This window comes from Peromyscus maniculatus, chromosome 22 (assembly GCF_049852395.1).
Source record: "Peromyscus maniculatus bairdii isolate BWxNUB_F1_BW_parent chromosome 22, HU_Pman_BW_mat_3.1, whole genome shotgun sequence".
Lineage (NCBI taxonomy): Eukaryota > Metazoa > Chordata > Mammalia > Rodentia > Cricetidae > Peromyscus > Peromyscus maniculatus.
Genome location: NC_134873.1, coordinates 39,028,369 through 39,048,514, shown reverse-complemented (window position 1 = coordinate 39,048,514; position 20,146 = coordinate 39,028,369). Strand labels below are relative to the sequence as shown.

Sequence of the window (20,146 nt, the reverse complement as noted above, 5' to 3'; positions counted from 1 at the left end):
ACAATGCAAACTGAGAGGAAAGACGGTCTTCCTGGCAGTTCGGTTTGCTTACGAGTCATCAGAACCGCGTTGGATAACCTTTCCGGGCTTCTAAAGCATGTACACTGATTCCAGTTACCAACATGCTTTGTTTTCCTCTCTTTAAATTATAATAGTCTTACTCCTCGCTTGCCAAAAACTGGAGAAACCATCCACGGACATAAGTTTTTCATTGGCTTTGGAGGAAAAGGTGCCAACCAGTGTGTCCAAGCTGCTCGGCTTGGAGCAAAGACGTCCATAGTCTGCAAGGTAAGTGTGAAACATAGGGGAGGGGCCCCGGGTAGGGCTGGTTCAAGCTCATCGTTTCTGTTATCCTTCACCGTTATCCACAATGAACACTTCCCTGGGGATAGCGGTGTGGGCCCGTGGTACCAGCCACCCATGAAGCTGAAGGGTAATTCCATAGTGAGGCCCTGTCTAAAGAAATACTGAAGTTCAGTAATACATTGTAATCTGTAATGTTTTGCAACTACCAGTACTAGCCAGTTACAGGACATCATCATTCCAAAGGAAAACCTCCTGTTCAATTGGTTTCTACCCATTTCCTCCTCCACCTGGAACCCTGGAACCAACAAACTACATCCCATCTCTATGATCCTGTCTATGTTGGATACTTTACATAGATGGGCTGTGTAATATATGACTTTTGCTTCCGGCTTCTTTCGTTGTTTTTGAGGTTTCTCCGTTTTGCAGCAAGTATCAGTATTACATCCTGTGTAATGGCCAACTAGTACCCCATTGTATGGATAGACCGTCACTTACTTATCCACCCGTGAGTGCACTGATAGACTCCTGGACTGCTTCCACTTTCTGACATAGCCCATGGCCATGCTTGCACACACATGCACTTGTTTGCGTACCGGTTTTTAGTTCTTTTGAAAGTTTGGTCATAAAAATCTAAAGAGTGATCGGACTTTGTGATGCTTTTGTCTGAGAGACTCCTCTGGGAAGCAGCAGTCCTGAAATGACTTGGGGCTGCCTTCCCTGAATACAGTGAGCTTATAACCAGGGTGTGCAGCGTGAGAGGAATTGACCTGTGCCCTGGGTGTCGACAGTCACCCAGGCCTGAGTCATTCTGTAGTCGACAGGCATCACTGCAACAACGCACCTCTGGGAACCATAGTCCTTCCTCACTAAGCCATCGGCTACCGCCATGTCATAATGGCGGCGGAATGTGGGTTTTAATGACCGCACGTAATAAATACCTTACATACTTCTGTTTTCAGTGATACAGAGAAAGGGTATGTAACAGTCAGGAATCCTACTGAAATAATTTGAAAAGAATTGTATGTGGCTGTCAAGAGTTTCAAATTTTAGATCTTTCATGTCATTTGAAGGTGGTAACATTGCTATTAGAAGAAGATGAAATTATGTGAGTTTAAGTACAGGGAAAGCTGGGTTTTAATCTGCACAGCAGATGATAAGAAAATCACACACACACACAAAAAAAACTTAGAAAAGCTATCTTGTGAACTATGCAGATTTAAAAAAAAATTCCTGCAGAAATGTCATTTCCACTTTCACATGTCACTCTCCTCTCCGTGGGAGATTTAAGTGATGTGCAAGCTATACAATTATCACTTCATCTGCTAATGAACTCTGGCTTCATTTCTGATTTATGACCAGCATATCATTCTCATGGCTATCTGGTCAGAAACGTCGCAGGAAACACAAAATTCCAAATAAAAACCCTTCTATTGTTAAGATCGGTCCCTAAGGATTTAAAACAGTAATATAGATCATCGGGAAATAATTATATTCTAGAAATGATGGCACTGTGAAAGAAGGCCGACAAAAACTTCACACCTGACTTATCCCATGCTTGACTAGAAATGAGACCTAGGTAATGACCCAATGATGCTCCCAAAAGGGGACTCAGGAACTGAGAAGGACATATGATTTCCAGGCTGAAAAAAAGCTGGACATAGAATTGGTATGGGAAGCTAGGCATCCAAAGTGGCTGTCCTGGGATAAGGGGAGTTTTCTGGGCCTGGGAGCACCTCCCCTCTTGGAAGCTTTCTAGAAACTATTCATGTGGCCACCAAAGTCTAGACTGCAGGTGCCCTGACCTCATCCCACTCTAAGATCTTGAGATTGCTTTTATTTGGGACTGTAGAAGTGGAGGCAAGGACAGAGAAACAAAATGGAAATCTTCGAGCTGTAGGACTGAACTTGGGACGTGAACCATGAAACGGTGCGAGACGCGAGAGGAGCAGGCAGGGGGCTTGCTGCAGTTGGGGGGCGGTTGAAGCAGAGGGGCTGTCTGTCTGTCTGTCTGTCTCACTCTGCTCTGTGTGCAGCGGCTCGTGCCAGCCCCCGAGCGCTTCTGGATCATCTCCTGTGCTCTTTTTAGTCATCCATGTCTGCTCCACACAATTCAGTCTCAGTGTTTACACAGTGAAACATAAGAAAATGGGTTGGTAAGCAAATCCCATCCAGGGTAATTTTACTTTTGTGCCGTGGGACCCTAAGGCAGGGATTTATTTAAAGGCTTAAATAAAGAGATGGCTTAGTGGTTAAGAGCATTGGCTGTTCTTCCAGAGGACCTGAGTTCAATTCCCAGCATCCACATAGCTCATAACTGTCTGTAAGTCCAGTCCCAGGACATCCAACCTCCTCACAAAGACATGCAGGTCAAACACCAGGGCATATAAAAGTAAAATTTTAAAAAAAAGAAAGTATGTTTAAAAAAAATTAAGAAAACTGCGATATTCTTAGTCTTCTTGTTTTATTTATTTACTCACTTAACTTTATTTTTTGGTGTTGGGGAAGAATGTGTCTTACAAACACAAAGAATGCCTTCTGCCTCTGAACGTCACCCCAGCATGAAGCCTTTTTTATTAATTAATTAATTAATTAATTAATTAATTAATAAAGGGATTCTCTGTGTAGCCCATATTAGCCTCTAAATCATAATCTTCCTGCCTCAGTCCCCTGACTACTGGGATCATAGGTATGTACCTCTTAGAATTCTTTTTTGTTTGTTTGTTTGTTTTTTTGGGAGGGGGGAGTCTTTTAACCCTGGCTGTCCTGGAACTCACTCTGTAGCCCAGGCTGGACTCGAACTCTCAGAGATCCATCTGCTTCTGCCTCCCAAGTGCTGGTATGAATAGACTTTTATAGGGAAAGCTATCCATTATCATTATAGTTTTCCATTGTGTTGTATTGTGTTGCGTCGTCTTTCCGTTTTGGCTGTGTGAAACCGAGTTTCGCATAGCCCAAGCTGGCCTTGAACTTGTTGTATGATATAGAAAGCCCTTAATTCTTCCTGCCTTTGCCTCTCTAAAGCTGGGGTTACAGGTGTGCACCCGCACATGCCGCTTGCAGTATATTTTTGTTAGGCAAATTAGCACACTTGTTTTCTAGCAGTTTTTGAAAGATGACAAGTTCCAAATCAAAACCCAAATCATTACGTTAATCAAGATAAAAAATGAACAGATGGAGCAAAAGAAAAACTGGTAGAGGATCCCCTGCCATTCTCTAAGCAACGTTAATTTATGGACTACTGCGCTACAACACACTAGATGCCAGGCTGTTCTGGGAAGGTTGGTGGCACGGGGAAAACCAGGAAGGAGAATTATTTGTTAAGATAATTGTGACAAAGACATTAAGCAAGAGTTACATCAGTATTTATAGAGTGACAAGCAGATAATGCGGTGCTCTAAGCAGTTAAGAATCATGGATTTGGTATTCAGCTGAGTCATGCATGTGCTAAGGCGAAAGTCCAGTGATAACTGGAGATGGTGTTTTTGAAAATGAAAATCCCAAGGCAAAGAGCCTGCTGGGAGCTCTCTCATAGACTTGGTCTGGTCTGTGTAAATGTTTCCTCTACTTCTATTCCATTGAAGTCAAATGTTTAAAGGTAAGAAGTTCTTCCTAAGCATCAAACACTGGTGAATGCCTGTAGTCCCAGCACTCTGGAGGCTAATGCAGAAGAACCAGCCTGCCCTAGCCTGCGTACTGAGACCTTGACTCAAAAAACAGCAAGAGATGAGACGTGGTACAGTGTGACAAGCATGAGGATCTGATCTCAATACATAGAGCCCGTGTTTATTAAAAACAAAAACAACAGGCGTTTTCATGTACAGTCCCAGCACTGGAGAGGCCAAGGCCAAGACAGAAGGAGCCATGGGGATCACTAGCCAGCCAGCCCAGCCAAACTGGAGAGTTCCAGGCCAGTAAAAGACACTGTCTCAAACAACATGGATAGTGTCCCAAAGGAAAGACACCTAAAGTTGACATCTGGCCTTCACATGCATGCGCGCGCGCGCGCGCACACACACACACACACGCACAAGCATGAACATGCATACTTGCTTATACCCTCACACACACCCAAACACATATATGCACACAAAGGAAGAGGAAGAAGAAACATCAAACATGGACACCAAGAACCATATTAATTAGAGAGCTCAGGATGCAGGGGCCCAGTGTGAGCCCACAGCTGCTTTCTGTGCAGGTAAGGAAACCAGGAGCAGACATGGATGCCAGTGACCAAGCCAGGAACCAGCACACTAGGGTGATCTGAAGAATTAGTATGGTTTTGCTTCCTACAAATGTAAAACTGTCTCCCTTCTAATGCGGGCAGCACCTGGTTCCCTTCAGGAAGGTCAGGCCAGAAGTCCAGTGACAAAGGACACACACAGAGTAGGTTAGGACAGTGTGACTCAAAAGCCTGCTCCTCAGGCCAGTGCTCTGCTCAGTCTGCCCCTGGTCTAGACAGTACAGAAACCAGAAGTAAACAGAATGATTTATAGCAACATAAGCTAGATTTTTTTTTTACAGCCACTGAATTGAACAGCAATAATAAGTGAGGCTTTGTATCGTACGATACCTTTTTTGCCCTTATTGCATTGTTTTGTGTTTTACAAATTGTTGATCCACACTGTGTGTAAACAAGGAAAACAGTAAGCAGGGGGCCTCATGTAAGAGAGCTTGAACAGCAGTGTATGAGAACACCTTCATAACCAGAAGACCCTTTCTGTGCAAGATCGTGAGGTCTGCGAAATGCCCTGACTTGAATCTTCGTTGAAGCTGCCCCTGACTGCCTCCTTTCAGCTGGAACAGGCTGCACAGAGACTTCCTCCGATTATGTGCAATTGCAAGAATAGTCGCCTTCAAGACAGGAGACCTGTTATAAGCAAAGCCTTGTCAGCACAAAGCCCTGCCTGCAGCCACAACAGAATACTCCTGTGCCCATGGTCACATCCCTTCAGGAATAAGATAGGTCCAAGAAAATGAACTGTAGGGGAACTGAGATGATGTGGTACTGATGGGACACCTTCCATGTGCAGGACTTTGGGAAGGGCCACTATAATTCAAGCTAGCATCTCCAAGTTTCGGGAAGCCCCAGTGGACAAATATGGAGTCACAAACGGTGTAAGATGGCATTGAATCATGACAGTGATCAGGAATGCTGTGTAGGAGTTCTGGAAATGAGAGGATTGATGAGAGCCCAAAGAAGGAAGGCAGACTTAAGTTGGTGCTTGAAAAACAGGTAGAGTTTGAGTAGGTGGGAGAGAGAAGAATGGACTCCTAAGTTCTCAGTGAAGGCCTGGAAATAAACAGGAGCATATTGTACACGCATTGTGTGCTAACACAGTCAGATGATGAGGTCAAGTTGATAATGACTTTTGACTCACAACTCCAAAAATGAAATCCAATTATTTTAGCTAAATGTGAGTTTTAGAGAGATAGAAATAAAAAGACAAAGGGGCAGACCTGCAGGACTTCTGCCTGAGCAGGCTCCAGCAAACACAAGCCAGAGAAATCTCTGCTACTCGACTATATCTTCATCCCAAGGTGGGGTCCAGCCTGGTGACCTAACGCATTCTGCAGGCCATGCTTCCCCATCTCCGCTCAACTGATCTACCTGTTAGTTTTATGCGGCACAATGTTATTCATTAAGCAGCGCTGTGTGAGAAAAGCCACGAGGCACAACAAAACCTACTTTAAGTTTATTAAGAGAAGGAACAGAGGGCAGTGTGCTTAGACGTATGGAGATTGTGCAGGGAGAGAGGAAGAAGAGGAAAAAGAAGAGAGGGGAGGAGTCTGTGACCCGCTTTTTATGGATTCCCCCTGCACATGCGCATATGGGCTCACATAGCTCCGCCATGCATGGGCATAGATTGTGTGATCACGCTGCACGCAGATACGCGACCACACGGCACACGGATTACATAGGACATAAGGGATGATTAAGCCTCTTGCTTGGCTACTGGGCAGCGCATATGCGGTCATGTAGCAACACTCCCTACAGAGCATGCCAGGCACTGTGCTCTCCTCACCCCCTCTCATTTCCATCTCTTCAACACACACAGGGCTTTACAATACTCTCCCAGCCCTTTCATCCTGAAGTCCAGCGGTCTTCTGCCTGGACCACACCCTTCATGCAGTCACCTACCTCCCCATACAGCTCCACCCACAGAGTGGGGTTTAACCGAGCGAGTGTGACCAGAGCATCAGGATGATGTTTAATGTTCTTGGAATATGTTAATGTGCAGCCACTGGTGAGAACCATTGGTTTCCTGCCTGCCGGAGAGAACTCACACCAGTTCCACCCTCCAGCCTGGCTCAGATGGAACAATTTGAGGCAAAATGCAAAGAATTTTAATTAGCTTGATAATGGCAGAACTGAAGTAAGACTCCAAGTTCTCTGACTCCCATATGCACCATTTGCCTCCTGGCCAAGATGCTTACATTTAAATTTTTCTTGTCAATTTGATGGCCAAAGTGTGAGTGGGAAACAGAAGCCTCCTGATATTCCTTTGTGATAGTCTTTATTGGGCCCATCAGTATTTTCTAACTGGCTCCTGTGTGGATTCCATCTGTATTACTCACTGTGATTTTCAGGGTACATTCATTTAGTCCTCAGTCACAAGAAATAAACAAAAACCTTTGCTAAGGTTCTACTGTGACTTCTTAACAATTCCTAATAACTTCCGTTTGAGCCAGAAACACACAGGAAGGATTAGGGAGTGTATGCTTCTTGTAACACTGGAGGGGGAGAGGGGCAAGTAGGTCTCAGAAGGTAACCCAGGAAGTCCTTGAATGCCTCCTTCCTCCTGCGGAGTGCTCAGCTTGCTCCTCCAAGTGAAGATGGCAAGCTTATTTTAACTATTTCTTTAACTTGTTAAGATTATAATATAATTATATTCCCTTTCCTCTCTCTAAGCCTTCCCATAAACCCTTCCTTGCTCTCTTTGAAATTCATGGCCTTGTTTTCATTGTTGTTACATACATGTATGTGTGTGTATATGTTCATAAATTCATAAATATAATCTGTTCGATTTGTCTACTGTCCCCTGTGTGGACATGTTCCCAGGGCTGACCATTTGGTATTGGATAACCAATGGGTGTCCTCTTCCCTGGGAAAGACTTCTTCTCCCATTCTCAATAGTTTTCTGTAGTTCTTTGTGTAGGATTGAGGCCCTGTGGGCTTTTCCCATCCACATTAGCACAAGATCTTAACCTTTGTAAAAGTAAGTCCAGAAATATAAATGAATGGAGGATGCCCACAAGGCTTGGAGGTGAAGAATTATGAAGGACAAATTTCAAAAAACAAAAAACAAACAAAAAAAAAACACAGCATTGCCTGTATTGTGTGTGCAACTCCTGTGGAATTTTGCCTTCAATAAACTGATACTGGGCCGGAGAGATGCTCAGCTGTCAGATGGATGCTCTCTCAGAGGACCCAAGTTCAAGTCTCCACACCCACAGGGCAGCCATTTGTAACGCCTATCCCAAGAGATCAGAAGCCTTCTTCTGGTCTCCTTGGGCACCAGGCACACAGGTGGTACACAGACATACATGTTTCATGAGTTAAATGAGATGCAAGTAAAACAGGTTACAGAACAGAACATCCTTTGGGCTGAAATCAAGCCGAGCATCTTACATTAAGATTAATTAGCTGGTGCTTATGAAGTACCATGCAGATATGCCCTTTTAAAATGCTAAATATTCTAAAATCTACATTGTAACATTTTACTAAATGTAAAAGATCTAATGCTCATCATTTCTTTGGTACAGGTTGGCAAAGATTCTTTTGGCAATGATTACATAGAAAACTTAAAACAAAATCATATTTCTACAGGTAAAATTTCATCTTTTTTAAAGTTAATAACTTTCTTAATCTCTGAGCTATCTCTCCAGTCCCATGTTTATAACTTTCTTTAGGGATTTTACTTCATTTTGGTTTGTTTTTACTTTTTTGAGAAAGGGTCTTGCTATATAACCTTGGTATGCCCTGACCTGGTATTCACTTTGTAGCCTATACTGACCTCAAACTCAAGGCAATCCTCCTGCCTCAACCTCCTGAGTGCAAAGATTACAGACATGTGCCACCACACCTGGCTTATTATTTATAACTTTTTTCTGTGATCTCGTTATGGGGAAAACTAAAAGCTAAGTATAATTATTAGGTCCTCCCCCTGATGGCCAGAGAGGTTTTATGCGCCTCTTCGTTTAATTCTTTCAAGTACATTCCCCCAGACGGGAATGAAATCCTAGGAGATTACAGATCTTCACTCAATGGCCATGAGGCCGGTGACGAGGAAAAACAGGTGCTATGTTCAATAAAGGATGTTTTAAGAGAAGTCACTGAACGACATAGCCGAAGGCCATCACAGAAGAAAGACCAAAGGCCAGCGAGGCTCTGGGCTTTCTCCGAGAGTACCCAGCCAGTCGGGGCTGTAGCCAGGACTAGAATGCAGGTCTTCTGCCTCGGGTTCAGAGCTCTCTGCTGCTATCAGAGACTGCCTGATGAACATTTGTGTCCATGCCAGAGCACAGTTCGTGATGAAATACAAAGCTTGTGAAAAGAAAGAAAATCAAACAAGTTCATTTTAGATGTTTAACCTTTTGTTTTTTATCTCAAGTCTGTCATGTTTTTTTACAGCGAAGAAAAGAAATATGTTGTTCTAAAAAATGCATATGTATACAACTGTGAATAATTCTAAGGAGCAGTTAAGTGTGGGTAGTTTGATGGGTCGTTGCTAATGCAAAGGAAAGTTTTCACTAACTGTAAAGATGCCGGGTTTCCTCATTGTATAGGTGATGGGTATAAATTAGCACTAATTACTTATTTTTTTAACTCATTCCAGATGGTTAAAGGTTAAAAAGTGTTTCCAAGAATTAGTGTCACATTGAAATTGTTCAGATAAATTTCCATGCCAGGCTGGATTACGTGACTGTGGATTTCTTTTTCTTGTAGAATTTACATATCAGACCAAAGATGCTGCCACAGGAGCTGCTTCTATAATTGTCAACGATGAAGGTACGTGCTGCACATGCCAGGGTCGTGCCTGAAACAGACAGCTCATTTCCAGAACGAGAGTGAAAGCAAGGATTGAACTCTGGTCCTTCCGGCCTCTTCCCACGCCCACTGCTTCGTGACCTGAGGTGTGGCTCTTCCGATCCAAATAAAAACATTTCCCTTAAATTATATTCCCCACCTTGATCATTTGAAAAGACTCCATCTAATATATATGAAGCAGATATGAAGATGCTTCCAAATATGATCTGTATCCTGTCATGGCCCCTTTACCCTTCACGGGAGCTCGGAACTGCTATGTGTATCTCCAAACAGCCGAGTGCTTCCCTGTCATTTCTGCTAAGTAAATAAATGTACATGGTTGCAAAACAAAGTTGGATGAATCATATTTATAGATTATCTGCTGAGCAAATGGCAGCAAGTAATTGCTTTTAACTTATCATTAATAATCAATTTTGTCTATTCTTTAAGTAAGCTGCAATCAAATCTCAAAAATCATTGTACATAGTTCAATCACAAGGCTTTACCACAGTTAAAACATTTATCTTTAAAAAACGGTAACTGCCGGGCGGTGGTGGCACATGCCTTTAATCAGAGCACTAAGGAGGCAGAGCCAAGTGGATCTCTGTGAGTTCGAGGCCAACCAGGGCTACAGAGTGAGTTCCAGGACAGGCACCAAAGCTACACAGAGTAACCCTGTCTCAAAAAACAAAAAACAAAACAAAACAAAAAAAAAAAAACACGGTAACTATAGCTGGGCTTGGTGGCTGATCTCTGTGAGTTCGAGGCCAGCCAGAGCTACATAGTGAGAGCCTGTCTCAAACAAACAACAAAAACAAAAAACAGTAACGACTTTCAAGATGAGATTTCATAATTGACCAACTGTTCTAAGTGTAAAAATATCTACATTGAGTTTTTTATTTTAAATTAAGGTCAATATTTGGCAAAAACAGGCATCGCTGGGGTATGTAGGTTAGAACCTAGTATATTGTGGGCTGTGTTGGGATCTGTTCCAATGTCTTTGAGTTATACAGTGGTTCTCCCTTATCCGTAGGGCAGTGGTTCTCACCCTTCCCAATGCTGTGACCCTTTAATAGAGCTCCTCATGTTGTGACCCCCAACCATAAAGTTATTTCATTGCTACTTCATAACTGTCATTTTGCTACTGTTATGAATTGTAATATAAATATGTGATGTGTGACCCCACAGGGGTTGTGACCCACAGGTTGAGAATCACTGCTATAGAGGAATACATTTTAAGACTCAATAGTCTTGATCTCGCTATATGGTTTTTTTTCTTGTATGTATATCCCTAGGATAAAGTTTAGTGTATAATAGAGACTGTAAGAGATTTAGAGTAGTAATAATAAAGTAGAATGTTTATAATGATATAGTATAATAAATGTTACGTCACTGCAATCTATCTCAAAAGATCTTACTGTACTGCACCCAGCTTTCCTGTGATGATGTGAGATGACATGGCACTCACATGATGAGATCAAGTGAGATGAGTGACATGGGCATTCTGCTGTAGAACTGTGCTACTGTGTAGAGATTAAAATAATACAAGAACTGCAGCGTCTAAACAGTCCATCTGACGATCAGGATGGCTATGTAGGTGACTACCTGGTAGGTAGCGAATACACAGGCAGTGTCCATATGATACATTGAACAAAGAGATGACTCCCATCCATCCCAGGCGAGACAGAATCAGATGGCATGAAATTCCGTCATGCTACCCAAAAAGGCATGCAACACGTTAAGTTTCTCATTTCAGGGATCATTCATTCAATATTTCCACATAATATTTAATAACTTTCCACTTAATATACTGACTACATATATACTTTTTCAAGGGGGGGAGTTATTTGTAGCCTAGGCTAGCTTTGAACTCATTGACATCTTGTCCAGCCTTCTGAATGCTGGGATTTCAGGCAGTTTGTTTGTTTCTTCTGAGGGTAGTTTGCTTGCTTGCTTGCTTGCTTGTTTGTTTGTTTGCTTGCTTTGAGACTAAGGTGTCACGTATTCCAGGCTGGCCTTGAACTTCTGATCCTCTTGCCTACATACTTCAGGTACCAGGATCACAGGCATGCTCTACTGTGCCCAGTTCATGCAGTGCTAAGGACCACACCTGGGTTTTGTGCATACTAGGCAAGCACTCTACCAACCTGAACCACATGTCCAGCCCCATACAGTGTCTTCCTACTGCGTGACTCTTCGAAATCGGTGTTAGCACATTTTAATCCCAACCTCAGCGATCCTAAAGTCACCATAGCAAAGACACTGGGTTAAGTTTTCATTCTGACCATAGAAAGTGCGTTTATTACATGAAGCTCTGCCATCCATAATGGGCTTTGGCAAAAGCAGGTCATTTCTGATCTTTAACCTTGTGTTGTGTTCTAGGAATGACTTCAGTTTTTCTTTCTTCCTTTCCTGTGAACCCAAAGCTTCATTGTCAATGTGAAAGTTGACATTCTGTATTGAATGCCTATCCTGGTAAGCCTGGTTGATAGTAAGGTAATATCCTGACTGTGCAGGACATGGCAGCACAAGTGTTATTCCAGCACTCAGAGGCTCACACCGGAGGATTACAGGGAGCTCAAGGCCAGCCTAGGCTACAGCATGAGACTGTATAAAAATAATAACAAATACAGAGACATGCAACCGTCAGCTCCTTCAAATGAAGGGGCCAGAGTGCCAGACAAAGTGATGAGTGTTATTTTGGCAAGTTAAATGTGAGGCATGAGTGAGCTAGTCACGTGTCTCTGTGGACAGTTTTGCTCTCAGTCTTGTGGGTCAGCCACGAAAGCCCATCTAGAAACGCATATTACGTTCTGCTACAGTCGACTCCAGCAGGGAGGATGAGGTCACCGCTAGGGGAAGGAAGGAGAGATGGAGTCTTTCAGCAAGTGGGCTCTTTGCATTTTTCCAGGACTGAGGTTGAGTTTGTGCAGAACCATCCCCACTTTATTAAGTTTTCCTCATGGCCAGTAAACACACATGTGGTAAGACGAGAGGCGAGGGTTTGTTCTGTGTGGAGAGGTAATTTTAGGTCATGTCTACACACGATCTGCACAAGCAGCCTGGAGCGCTGAAAAGTGCCTGGTGCAGCTCATTCCTTTAGAGCTGTGCTGTCCACCAGAAATCAAATGCAAGCCACGTGCAGTTTTTAAACTGTCCAGGAACCATGTTTTTAAAAGAAAAATGGAAATAGGTAAATTTAATTTTGACAATATATGTTAACCTGATATATCCAAAATAGTATCGTTTCAACGTGTAGTTAAGTTTATTTGAAAATGAAAACCTTTAAGGGCGTTTTCACACAATGAGTGGGGCCAGAGATGGCTCAGCAGGTAAAGATGCCCGCTGCCGAGTCTGCCAACAGGAACTGGGTCCCTAGACCCACGTGGTAGAAGGAGAAAGGGAACTCCCACAAGTCGTCCTGACCTCCACATGTGTGCTGTAGCACACACATAGCCCACCACACACTGATGGACGGATAGATAGATAGATAGATAGATAGATAGATAGATAGATAGATAGATAGATAGATAGATAGAGATAGACAGACAGATAGAGATAGATAGATAGATAGATAGATAGATAGATAGATAGATAGATAGATAGATAGATAGATAGATAGATAAATGTTTACAAATAGCGAGATATGTTACTTCCTGTTCTTTGCACTAAATTTGGAGCTGACTGTGTATTTCCTACTTAAAGTTCCTGCATCTCAGTTCAGACTAGCAGTATTTCAAGCGTCAGCACCACATGTACTACTGTGAATCTACTGCTGGACAGCACACCTCTTTAGAGTTCCTTTGCCAGGTGCTAGAGAGAGAGTTCAGTCCCCACAGGACTTTGGGAGGCCTGAGTTCAATTCCCAGAACCCATATTGAAGAAGAAGAATTTAAAAAAAAAAAAAAAAAGCTGGGCATGAGGGCACATGCTTGCAGTCCGCTCTGGGGTAGCAGAAGCAGGAAGATGCCTGGCGCTCGCTGGCTAACTGCCTCAGTCTACCTGACAAACCCCAGGCCAGTAAAAGACCTGTCTCAAAGGAAAAGATTTTTTTTTAAAGGTAGCTGGTGAAGAACAACATTTAAGTTTTTTTCTCTGCGCGCTCGCACACACACACACACACACACACACACACACACACACACACACACACATCATTTCTCTGCAGATAAGGAACATCACCACCCCCTCCTGTGTGAGTATATATAAGGATTATAGAGAGTGGGTTCAGGTGCTGAGAGTGTATCAGATCCTTGGTTGTTTCTTTGTTTGATCTGTATAGTACAGGCCAAATAAAGTTAGAGATTATAAAAATGTGTTTGGAGTAACAGTCACTTTTGGGAAGAACATGGCACACACATGAATTTCCCATATACAGCAGAGCATTTGTTTTGAGCATTCTGCAGGGCTATTCCTACCTATATTCATCCATATGATACCCATCCTATAGAATTCACAGTCTTTACCATATGCATGTATTAGTCATTTCACACAAAAGAAACTATGAAAGTAGGTTATGTATCATTTCTCAACTGTTATTCTTTGTATATAAGAATATAAGGAAAATGAGCTTAAGATTTTGTTCAAAGTGATCATTGGGCCAGAGAGATGGCTTAGCAGGAAGATCCCTGGAGACATGAGTTCCGTTCCTGAAACCCACATGGTAGGAGGAAAGAGCTGAATCCTATGACCTCCACATGCATGCCAATGGTATACACACTTCCACATCCACATGTATGCACACACATTCACAAAATAAATACATGTAAAATGATTAAGTTCTCATAGTAAGTCAGGCATAGTGTGGTATGTACCCACAGTCCCACCTACTCGGGAAGGTGAAGCAGGAGGAGTTCAAGGCCAGCCTGGGACACATAGCAAGATCCTATCTCCTTTAAAAAAAAATGATCCGAATATCATGAATCTCACGGGAATGTTGCCCAAAAATACATTTGGAACACAATAACTAAATCCCGAATGTCCTGGAAATGTTAAGATTAATTCTTCTAACACATTCCGTATAATGCCTTCAAAGGACTGCTCTACGGTGCAGCATATCACCGCTTGGCTTGGCTTGCTTTGGTATGAATATGTAGAATTTCTTTACAGGCCAGAATATCATCGTCATAGTGGCTGGAGCAAATCTGCTTTTGAATACTGAAGACTTGAAGAAGGCAGCCAGTGCCATTAGCAGGGCCAAAGTGCTGATCTGCCAACTCGAAATAAGCCCAGCGACTTCTCTGGAAGCTCTGACAATGGCCCGCAGCAGTGGAGGTAATCTTACAGATCTGTCACTCTTTCTGAGAGCTTTTATCACTGTCTTAATTCAAGTTAACCTTTCAAGATGAGAAAAGCATTACTTTGTAGTAAAATATTCGTTCCTCCATCTGTGAGATTCACCGGCTTGTAGTTCTTGATAATGTTAGAGAAAAAAAAAAACCTCACAAATAGCGTAAAAACAACATGAGTAGCATATCCGATATCCCTAAATATAAAACCTGGAGTCTAGTTAGCAGAAACGACCTAAGGAGTACCTGGAGCCCCGGAAGACTGTGGCAGATAACTACAGGCAAAGTTCAAAGATGTCGCCCACTGCCTGCGATCACCTGTCACTGTCCAGTGGATTCTGATGCTCAACTCCAGGAGTCAAAGATGCATTCTTAGCTGGGCGGTGGTGGTGCACACCCTTAGTCCTAGCACTCAGGGGGCAGAGGCAGGTGGATCTCTGTGAGTTCGAGCCCAGCCTGGTCTACAGAGTGAGTGCCAGGACAGTCAGGGCTACACAGAGAAACCCTGTCTCAAAAAAAAAAAAAAAAAGAAAGAAAGAAAGAAAGAGAGAGAGAGAGAGAGAGAGAGAGAGAGAGAGAGAGAGAGAGAGAAAGAAAGAAAGAAAGAAAGAAAGAAAGAAAGAAAGAAAGAAAGAAAGAAAGAAAGAAAGAAAGAAAGAACCCACAAAAGCGAAGAGTCATTCTTTCTCCTTTTTCTAAAATCCTATCATCTTTTCGATGTACACGAGATTGTTTGTATGTCATGGGTGCTGTGTTGTGGTGTCTGTTATCTGGTTCTTTTATTTTACTTCAACTTTGAAAATGTTCGCGCTGACCCAGTTACCCAGCGCTGTATGACGAGGCCCGCCTCAGGAGTTAGCAAGCCTGGGTTTCTCTCTTCTCCCTCTCTTGACCTCCCAACAAATAATGCAAGAACATATCTTTTTAACTCAGGTAGTTTCTTTTTTTTCCTCCATTGCCTAGGAGAGAAAGCATACCATTTCTACCTCCTGTTAGTTTGAGGTCTTAGCAAAATCAGCTAATTTTTTCTGAACCTGTCTGTAAAATACAGATAGGAATGTGTCCTGTAGACTTCTTCTATGACTAGAATGAAATAAGGCATGATGCCAAGTATGACATCAAACTCATAAGTCCCAATTTTCTTCTCTCCTATCCACTTTTCTCTCTAAATTAGAATTGGAACAGTTTAGTGTGGTGTTGCACACCTGTAATCCTAGCACTTGAGAGGTAGAGGCAGGAAGACCATGCGGTTGAGGTCAGCCTGGGCTACCTGGGGAGTTAAAGCCAGCCTGAGCCAGACCCTGTCTCAAAAATAATAGGATAATACCTTGATATATCACCATTCACTCAAGACAAAAAGTAGCCGCTGTTACGATAATGTCCTCTGTTTGATATGGTGGCAATAGTTATGTGATTTATAGTATAAATAAAACAGAGAGAGAACTACAGTGACTTTCCCTAGTAAAACTTCCCAGCAAGATGCGACATAAAGAAGATGAAAACGGCCGGGCAGTGGTGGCGCACGCCTTTAATCCCAGCACTCGGGAGGCAGAGCCAGGTGGATCTCTGTGAGTTCGAGGCCAGCCTGGGCTACCAAGTGAGTCCCAGGAAAGGCGCAAAGCTACACAGAGAAACCCTGTCTCGAAAAACCAAAAAAAAAAAAAAAAAAGAAGATGAAAACAACAGTATAGTATATACAGATGATATAGTATATACAGACGATATCGTATATACAGATGATATAGTATATACAGTCGATATAGTATAGACAGACGATATAGTATATACAGATGATATAGTATATACAGATGATATAGTATATACAGATGATGATATAGTATATACAGACGATATCAGACACCTTCGGGGTGACTTGGCCATAGGGAACAGAGTATATGTGTATGGCACATCTGTGTGTGTATGTGTGCTTTATGTACATGACTTCTCCTAAAGCATTTCATGTTCTATATGACAATAAGTGAAAAATAAGTCACTGAGGACTAGCAAGATGGCTTAATGGTGTAGACACTTGCCACTAAGGCTGACAACATGAGATTAATACCTGGGAACTACAGGATGGAAGGAAAAGCCAGCTCCTGCAAGCTCTCATCCGACCTCTACCTGTACACCATGGCATGTGTACACACCCTTCCCCACAATAAATAAATCAATCCCATTTCTTCTTTAAAGGAAACTAAATCTCTAGAATGATTTTGTGGAGAATTTTACAGTGTTTATACTGATTTAACAAATTTTCCTCTTGGCAAAACAATATACCGTGGCAAATTCTCACTGACATTTACTGTATTTTTAATGGACTCAAAGCTGTCAGAAAGAATTCAGAGCCAAAATGCATTCGGTTCCATTTTCTCAAAGTGTCACAGATGAGTCCAATGCTCATGGCGAGCATTCTCGGGAGATGGAGGTGGCCAAGCTGGTAGACTGCTTGCTAGCATGCTCAAACCGCTCTTGGCTCCCCGAGTGTGGTGTGTACACCTGTCATCCCAGAACTCAGGAGGTGGGCACAGGAGGATCCGGAGTGCCCGGGCAGGTCAGTGAGATGGCTCACTTAGGGCCGGGCCTTACGACCCGAGTTCCATCTCCAGGACCCACACAGCAGAAGGACAGAACTGTATATACCCCACAGTTGTCCTCTGATGGCCACGTGTGCTCTGTTCCAGGAATGTGCGTGTGCGCAAATGAGTGCACACAATAAATGAATAAATGTGATTTTAAAAAAAAAATTTCAGAGCTGAGGACCAAACCCAGGGCCTTGCGCTTGCTAGGCAAGCGCTCTACCACTGAGCTAAATCCCCAACCCCTTAAAATATTTTTTAAAGTTCAGGTCATCCTCAACTATGTAGCAAATTCAAGATCAGCCTGGGCTAACCTGAGACCCTATCTCAAAAACCAAAAACCCAATTCTGTGCCTTCTCCTCTTTCTAAGTAGGTGGAGTGAATACTGTGTGCTCTCTGCTCTCCGGTCTTGGTACGGAGTATCCTTATACCGTTCTCTTTCCTGCTGTCCTTGCTTCTCAGAGACCACTGTTTCCTCTGGCCTCCTCTAGTTCCCTGCAGCCTGCCCAGCCTGTGGAGGACAGGAAGGTGCAGCCAGCACAGGTGAGACACGAACCTTCCACAAGGAGAGCTAGTCACCCTGATGCGCAGGCAGCCTGACCTCAGGCCGTCATCTGGGTGGGCGTCGTCCAGAAATGTTTCCTCTGTCGCCTACCACCCAGCTCTTCCCCTTCAGAAGCTGAGGGTCTTGTGGCAATCAAGTAGAGGGTGGGTGGTGGTAAGCAACTGCCACACAGCTTACTTTAACTTTTTGTTTGTATGGGTTTTTGTTTGTTTGTTTGTTTGTTTGTTTGTTTTTTGTTTTGTTTTTTCAAGACAGGATTTCTCTGTGGTGTTTTGGTGTCTGTCCTGGATCTCTCTGTAGACCAGGCTGACCTTGAACTCACAGCGATCTGCCTGGCTCTGCCTCCTGAGTGCTGGGATTATAGGCGTGCACCACCACCACCACCACCACCCGGCTTGTTTGTATGTTCTGAAACAAGGTCTTATGTTGGCCTTGAATTGCTGATCTTCCTGCCTCTGTCTTCCAATGGCAGGGGTTCCAGGTGTTCACCACCATGCCTGGTTTCCTACTTCCTGTTCTTACAAAGCTCCAGTGTGCCTCAGCATTAATCCTGCCTGATCTCTCCTACATAGCAGTCCCAGCTAATCTGGAGAACAAACAGTCCAGAACCCCTGTGGATGCCTGCCACGGTGATTAACTGCTTTAATGTTACTCTTACTGAGCTCTCTTCATACAGTGTGGCCATAACGTCTGCATCTTAAAATACAATGTAAAGCTACTGTTATCCCACCTTCCTCCCTCCCAGTTTTATGGGTATATTTGTTCTTAACACAGACCCTAGCAACCTCGGCATACAGCCTTTTCTTGCCTCCTTAAGTCAAGAACTTTGACCTTTTCACCAGAAGAAAACACTGTGTGGCTCTATGTCGGCATGCCTGAATTCCATCCTCACTACTCTGCAGCCACTGTTAAATAAAATAAGAGTTCCTTGAACATAAGCACTTCGATCCCTGAACAGTCCAATAGCAAGCTGTCTGTACAGGGTGGTAGGAGGATTGACATCTCAGGCAGGCGGGTCAGAATGGCATGAGGTTTGACTGCAAGGCTCAGGATGCTGGGAAATAGATAACTGATGACTGTGATGTCTGAGGTTTTCCCAGGGAATAGTTTTGGGCTCGTTGACATTGACCATGGGGAACTGAATCTGTGGAGAGGCACACTAAGATAAAGGCAGCTACTCTAATAAGACTGGAAGTGCTAATAGCTTGTGCTTATATGTGGTTTGCAGCTTTATAACATACACAGTTCTTTTTAATACAGTGGATCGTGGGAAACCCTGCAAGCTGGGCGTGGGGGTGCATGCTTGGAATCCTAAACACTTGGGAGACTGAGGCAGGAGGATCAAAAGTTTGTTATCTTCAGCTACATAGTTCTCTCAGATTGAGAACAAAGGAGCTGAGAGTCGCGGGGGTGGGGGGGTAGGGGGGTAAATACTTAGCTCAGCCAACCTCCCACTTCTTTTTTTTTTTTCTTCGAGACAGGGTTTCTCTGTGTTGTTTTAGTGCCTATCCTGGATCTCGCTCTGTAGACCATGCTGGCCTCAAACTCACAGAGATCCACCTGTCCCTCCCTTCTGAGTGTTGAGATTAAAGGCATGCACCACCATGCCTGGCAGAATACAATCTTAATTAGTAGATTAAGATCATTTTACAGAGGAAGAAATACATTTTATTAATTTGATTGTTTTTTTTTTTTGTTTGTTTGTTTGTTTGTTTGTTTGTTTTTTCGAGACAGGGTTTCTCTGTGTAGCTTTGCACTTTTCCTGGAACTCATTTGGTAGCCCAGGCTGGCCTCGAACTCACAGAGATCCGCCTGGCTCTGCCTCCCGAGTACTGGGATTAAAGGCGTGCGCCGCCACCGCCCGGCCAACCTCCCACTTCTAATGAGAATGGACAACAGAATTTCAGGCTCCACAACAAAAACCTACTGTCCTCCAGACCACACTTTAAAAACTGCCACGTGGTCCTGATGTTGAGGAACTCAACCCTGCATCTCCAGAGCAGTAATGTCCACCCATTGTAATAGCAGCTAGCATGTGGACTCAGTGATTTTGCTGCTCAAGAAGCAAAGGCATCCTAGAGCATCTTAGCAGTGGGGATGCACACCCGCTCACCTCTGCCTAGAACTCCTCCAGGCGGCAGCTTTCTCTAGACAGTCAGCTGGCCTTGTTTGGTCGATACCAGCCTGATGCAGCTTAGATTCTGCACTGTGAGGTGGGGGTGGGATGGAATGAGAGAGGGAGGGGGATATGGGGGGGCAGGGGAGTTAGGGCATCTTCAGTCCCAGTGAGGCAAGAATGTAAGAATGAAGAGAGAGCACTAGATCAATGATCATGAAGAATGGTATTGACTTCTGAATGAGTCACTTAGCAAATAGAGGACC

At 43.5% G+C, this 20,146-nt stretch overlaps 1 protein-coding gene across 4 annotated transcripts in view; it reads left to right on the top strand.

The window, feature by feature from the left end:
- The window catches only part of Rbks (ribokinase), an 87,177-nt gene that overhangs the window by 24,371 nt on the left and 42,660 nt on the right, over nucleotides 1–20,146 (top strand). For all 4 annotated transcript variants that reach the window (XM_006984823.4, XM_076559270.1, XM_042267236.2 and 1 more), the window contains exons 2-5: nucleotides 156–288; nucleotides 8,071–8,134; nucleotides 9,254–9,316; nucleotides 14,444–14,608. In XM_006984823.4, coding sequence (XP_006984885.1) covers nucleotides 156–288; nucleotides 8,071–8,134; nucleotides 9,254–9,316; nucleotides 14,444–14,608 — 425 coding nt within the window. The remainder of the gene's footprint in view (nucleotides 1–155; nucleotides 289–8,070; nucleotides 8,135–9,253; nucleotides 9,317–14,443; nucleotides 14,609–20,146) is intronic.